Source organism: Musca vetustissima, unplaced genomic scaffold (assembly GCF_032173495.1).
Source record: "Musca vetustissima isolate MV318-11 ecotype Yass unplaced genomic scaffold, APGP_CSIRO_Mvet_v1 utg188809, whole genome shotgun sequence".
Classification (NCBI taxonomy): Eukaryota; Metazoa; Arthropoda; class Insecta; order Diptera; family Muscidae; genus Musca; species Musca vetustissima.
The window spans coordinates 1-6,047 of record NW_026887445.1 but is presented as its reverse complement, the minus strand read 5'-3'; the positions used below and the strand labels follow the sequence as shown (position 1 = coordinate 6,047).

The 6,047-nt window shown below is 35.2% G+C and overlaps 1 protein-coding gene across 1 annotated transcript; it reads left to right on the top strand.

The window, feature by feature from the left end:
* The first annotated feature begins 637 nt into the window (after positions 1 to 637).
* LOC133335021 (putative gustatory receptor 28a) lies at positions 638 to 4,344 on the top strand. The gene is made up of 3 exons (XM_061543316.1): positions 638 to 1,261; positions 3,311 to 3,925; positions 4,243 to 4,344. The coding sequence occupies exons 1-3, from the start codon at positions 638 to 640 to the stop codon at positions 4,342 to 4,344; spliced, it is 1,341 nt and encodes a 446-aa protein (XP_061399300.1).
* The last annotated feature ends 1,703 nt before the right edge of the window (positions 4,345 to 6,047 follow it).

The window sequence follows — 6,047 nt, the reverse complement described above, 5'->3', positions numbered from 1 at the left end:
ACATCTGCCCAAAAATATCAATAATTGATTTTCGATTATTGTCTTACAAATTATGGACGTCCTTTAAGAAAAAACTGAAATGAAATTCAATTCCAAAATAGTTTCACAAAATTGCTGCTCATTTCTCTGTATGTCAATTAAATAATTGATGTAAATACTTTGTTTTAACATTTGACTTGTACTTCAACAACCAACAAACATCAATTTGGACCCCTACACAAGTGTCAAGTTTTGTAGATAAAAGAAAAAGAAAACAATAAGTAAATAAATTGCAAGAACATTGTTGTAGTAAATTGCGGATATTAATAAATAGGAAATTTGGAATGTCAGTCCTTCGCTGGCGTTCATTCACTGTTACGCAGAATAAGGGTGTGATGTTTGATGAAGAACCCAACACCTAACTCTGTGCAAAATGGAATTACCACCCAATCCGCACAGGCGACATTTGTGGGCTCATCAGCATTTGCCTTGAACATCATCATCATTACATTGATGAGTGACACTGACATAGTGAACCATGCCGGGTCTTTGAAAGGATATCAACAATTAGTTAACAACAAGTGGCCATTGGCAGCGGACGTGTCGTCTAGTGTTTCCGTTTAATTGCAACTAAATTTAATTTCTGAAAAAAACCAAAATGGGTATTAAAATCTGGGAACGTTTAACCCAAGCCGATAATATATTTCAGTCACTAAGGCCCCTAACATATATCTCAATAATCGGTTTGGCTCCATTCCACCTCAAGTCGCAAAATGAAGTTCGAACCTCCGCATTATCCTATGTGGCCGGTATCAGTCATTTCCTATTCTTCAGCCTATGTTTCCTTATGTCGCGTTGTGAAAATGGTTCGATAATCGGATATTTCTTTCAAACAAACATCACCAAATTGGGTGATTTCACGCTCTCGTGCACCGGTGTCATTGCCATGTTGACCATATTCGGTTTTGCAATTTTTAAACGCGATCGCTTGATTGCAATTCTTCAAAATAATTTGGTGGTCGATGAGATCTTTGTTCGGCTCGGTATAAAATTGAATTATCGTACGATTTTTTGGTATTCCTTTTTAATGTCCTTTGCCATGTTGCTGTTCAATTTTATTTATTTGTGTGTGAGTTATATGCTGCTCAGATCGGCAGAGATAACACCATCCTTTGTGGTCTTTACGACGTTCGCATTGCCGCACATCAACATCAGCATTATGGTATTTAAATTTATGTGTACCACTCACTTGGCCAAGAGTCGTTTTCATATGTTAAATGAGGTAAGCATTCGACAAAACATATGTACCAGTTAGGAGTTATTGAAAAAGATGTTTAAAAAATCGACGCCTTGTGTTAGTCCTTTGAAAAAGATGTTTAAAAAATCCAAGCCTTGTGTTAGTCCTTTGAAAAAGATGTTTAAAAAATCCAAGCCTTGTGTTAGTCCTTTGAAAAAGATGTTTAAAAAATCCACGCCTTGTGTTAGTCCTTTGAAAATGATGTTTAAAAAATCCACGCCTTGTGTTAGTCCTTTGAAAATGATGTTTAAAAAATCCTCGCCTTGTGTTAGTCCTTTGAAAAAGATGTTTAAAAAATCCACGCCTTGTGTTAGTCCTTTGAAAAAGATGTTTAAAAAATCCACGCCTTGTGTTAGTCCTTTGAAAAAGATGTTTAAAAAATCCACGCCTTGTGTTAGTCCTTTGAAAAAGATGTTTAAAAAATCCACGCCTTGTGTTAGTCCTTTGAAAAAGATGTTTAAAAAATCCACGCCTTGTGTTAGTCCTTTGAAAATGATGTTTAAAAAATCCACGCCTTGTGTTAGTCCTTTGAAAATGATGTTTAAAAAATCCTCGCCTTGTGTTAGTCCTTTGAAAAAGATGTTTAAAAAATCCACGCCTTGTGTTAGTCCTTTGAAAAAGATGTTTAAAAAATCCACGCCTTGTGTTAGTCCTTTGAAAAAGATGTTTAAAAAATCCACGCCTTGTGTTAGTCCTTTGAAAAAGATGTTTAAAAAATCCACGCCTTGTGTTAGTCCTTTGAAAAAGATGTTTAAAAAATCCACGCCTTGTGTTAGTCCTTTGAAAAAGATGTTTAAAAAATCCACGCCCTGTGTTAGTCCTTTGAAAAAGATGTTTAAAAAATCCACGCCTTGTGTTAGTCCTTTGAAAAAGATGTTTAAAAAATCCACGCCTTGTGTTAGTCCTTTGAAAATGATGTTTAAAAAATTCACGCCTTGTGTTAGTCCTTTGAAAAAGATGTTTAAAAAATTCAAGCCTTGTGTTAGTCCTTTGAAAAAGATGTTTAAAAAATCCACGCCTTGTGTTATTCCTTTGAAAAAGATGTTTAAAAAATCCACGCCTTGTGTTAGTATTTTGAAAAAGATGTTTAAAAAATCCACGCCTTCTGTTAGTCCTTTGAAAAAGATGTTTAAAAAATCCACGCCTTGTGTTAGTCCTTTGAAAAAGATGTTTAAAAAATCCACGCCTTGTGTTAGTCCTTTGAAAAAGATGTTTAAAAAATCCACGCCTTGTGTTAGTCCTTTGAAAAAGATGTTTAAAAAATCCACGCCTTGTGTTAGTCCTTTGAAAAAGATGTTTAAAAAATTCACGCCTTGTGCTAGTCCTTTGAAAAAGATGTTTAAATAATCCACGCCTTGTGTTAGTCCTTTGAAAAAGATGTTTAAAAATCCAAGCCTTGTGTTAGTCCTTTGAAAAATATGTTTAAAAATCCACGCCTTGTGTTAGTCCTTTGAAAAATATGTTTAAAAATCCACGCCTTGTGTTAGTCCTTTGAAAAATATTTTTGAAAAAATCCACGCCTTGTTGAAGTCCTTGGAAAAATATTTTTGAAAAATCCACGCCTTGTTGAAGTCCTAGGAAAAATATTTTTGAAAAAATCCACGCCTTTAAAAAAATCCACTACTTCTTGAAGTCCTTGAAAAATATTTTTAAGGAATATACATTTCCGCTTTCTAAATTGTTTTCCAATATAAGCTATAATTCGCCGGCTCAAGTAAAATATAATTTGAAGCAAATTCAATGGTAATCGAAATTCGCCTAAAAGTATGCTTTAAAAATATAAATATAATTACAGAGCTGGATGGAGGAATAAAATACTTGCTATACAAACCACTTATTTCGGAATAAAAGCTGTTGGAAAAATAAAATACTTGTGGTCTTCAGTAAAAGGCCTTCTTCTGTTCTTCTATAAGAATACCTCTGGCTTCAAACTACTTAGTATTCTATAAGAGAAATGCTAGGTTTCTTATTAGAACATACAATATAGGATTTTCTTCTAAAAATTTTAACATTCATAATTGTTTTCTTTTCTAGATTCTCCAAGACATTCTAGATTCTCACATAGAAGATAGCCATGCTGTGGAATTATCTCCCCTGCATTCAGTGGTGCGTATTAATCGCAGCGCACCAAGACGTCGTCCGGCCACAATCTCAATTGCAACCAGTCAACAACAACGTTATAGTGTCGCCTCAATTATACGACAAAATCCCGAATTGGCTATACGACAGGTTACCAACATTCACAATCTCTTGTGTGATATCTGCAACACAATTGAAGAATATTTTACCTATCCCCTGCTGGCCATTATAGCAATTTCATTTTTATTTATACTATTCGATGATTATTATCTGCTGGAGGTTAAATTAAATCCAAATTGTGTGGAGGTATTTGAGGCAGATGAATTCTTCGCCTTTTTCATAACACAAATGTTCTGGTATGTCATCATTATTGTGTTGATAGTGGAGGGTAGCAGTCGCACGATTAAGGAAAGTGGTAAATGTGCTGCCATTGTTCACAAGATTTTAAATATTACCGATGATGGAGATATTAGGGATCGTCTACTGCGTTTATCACTGCAGCTGCAACATAGACGGGTTAGATTTACTGCTGCGGAATTATTTAATCTGGATCGAACATTGATATTTACGGTAAGTTGAATTGGAAAATTTACAAAAAAGGTTTTGTTCGGAAACATTGTTATAGTTGGGAGAACTAGATAACATAATTGCAATTAAAACAGCTGTATGGGGCGATGAGAACAGCTGTTTGACGAATCAGCTGTTTTTGAGATTAATCAGCTGTTTAACACAATTTATTATCTTTACAAATAACCTATTTAAAACACACGAGTACTCCCTCAAAAGTGCTTCCATTAAATGGACCGAAGAACCCACAGATTTTTATATGTTATAAATTTTTCTAGTGCATGAAAAGTTTCATAAAATGTTTTCTTATTATTTTTCAGATGACTGGAGCTGCCACCTGCTATTTGATTATATTGGTGCAGTTCAGCACCACTCATCATTCGAATCCGAATCAATTTAATGGTACAAATTGTGTTTCCTAAATGTGTTATTTGTTGTTAAAGTGTGCCAAAAAATACTAATAATACAAATTTTAAACTTATTATATGTTGTTGTATGTAGAAGGGATTTAAAATAAAATAAACTATGTGCCTTCCACAAATCACTCGGGTTCAAATATATATAACTTTTTTTTTAATTAAATGAAGGGAATATTTAAAAAAAACCTGGTCGGGAAAACCTTGTTTGGGAAGAATATAGCACAAAAATTCCATTGTTAACTAGAGATGATGACATCTGCAGTAAAAAATAATCAGTTCACCGACCTCCGAAGGGAAATCCTGTGTACGTTCCTGATAATCCACTGAAATGTATTGCACTAGCTGAGCAGAGTAATAACTTTATAAATGAAAATAAGCCCAAACAAATAAGGGAGAGTGCCACAGTTCTAGGGACATATCCATATCAGCAGGGTTGAAAATACTTGAGCTACTATTGAAATTGTATATAGGAAATCTACTATTACTGCTCCGGAAGCAGCATAGCAAAACGAAAGCTTTGATAACCTTTGCGCAAGGTTGAACAAACATATCACGTATATAGCTGAGTTTTCCAATGGAGGGGCTATCTCTGAATACGCTAGTCGATGGGTACACAATTCCGACCAATTACCCCATGGTTCTAGGGGTCACACTTGAAACAAGGTTATTGCAACCAAATGGAAATGCATTCAATCCTGCCAGAAAGCTGAGTCGATCTAGACAAGTGTGTCCATCCGTCTGTCAATTATAAATTGTAAACACGATACAGGCTACAGTTATTGATCAATCGTCACGAAATTTTGCATGTAGGACCGGTTCTCGGCAATGAAGATCCCTATTGTTTTTGGGAAAGATCGGTTATTATTTAGAGGAGGAAATGAACCAAATACTTAATGTATGCCGGTTTTTCTGGTCGCTACAGAGACCGCAATTATGGCCCGAAAATCACAAAATCACCAAATACTTAGAACGGCTGTTTAGATGATAATCGATCACTATTACGTAGATCAAATCAACCAAAATCTAAAGTGACCAAATTTGTATTTTATGGCGTAAGTATTCACCTCTGGAAGACAAGATTTGGAAAATATGCCAGGTTTAGAAAGTGGAGCTGTTGACCTATTATCGGACAAGTGGGTGCAAATATTTCCCAGGCTCTGTAGAACCGCAGACTACACTACTCCTACTCCTGAAAGAAATATAGAGCCGAAAAGTTGATAGTATATCCAGGAGGAGTTGTTGGCCTTTAAATCGATACCAATTATATTGTTGTGTGTACTCGGATGTGGGAGATACACTCACATATTTACAGGTACTTTCGTACTAAGATATTATTTAGTAACCCATTACCACACTAGAGGGCGGAAATATAGCTCTGATCGTTTTGAAATTTTCCATGAGATTCCATTTGTGGTCAAGGAAAACGCCTATAATTTTGGGTGATGATCAGATAATAATTTTATGATGAAATGGACCGAAAACTTAATTTTGTTGTGTTTTTTTTTCGAGTCGATCTATAGGCCACAATTATAAGCCGACTTGATATTAGTAATATTCGGAATATATGTCAGTGTAAGGAAGTGAAGCTGTTGACCTCGTACGGAAGAAGGGTCAAAATATCACGAAGAGAGTACCGCCCAGGCTAGCTACAAGAGACATCCGCAGAAGGATAGATCCGCTAAAGTTGGTTATCCAATGGTCGGTCC

Excerpts from the sequence above, each read along its gene's own strand:
- LOC133335021 (XM_061543316.1), top strand. The coding sequence starts at position 638 with ATGGGTATTAAAATCTGGGAACGTTTAACCCAAGCCGATAATATATTT. Across the intron at positions 1,262-3,310 it reads GTTTTCATATGTTAAATGAG|ATTCTCCAAGACATTCTAGA; the intron begins GTAAGCATTCGA and ends TTTCTTTTCTAG. Across the intron at positions 3,926-4,242 it reads ATCGAACATTGATATTTACG|ATGACTGGAGCTGCCACCTG; the intron begins GTAAGTTGAATT and ends ATTATTTTTCAG.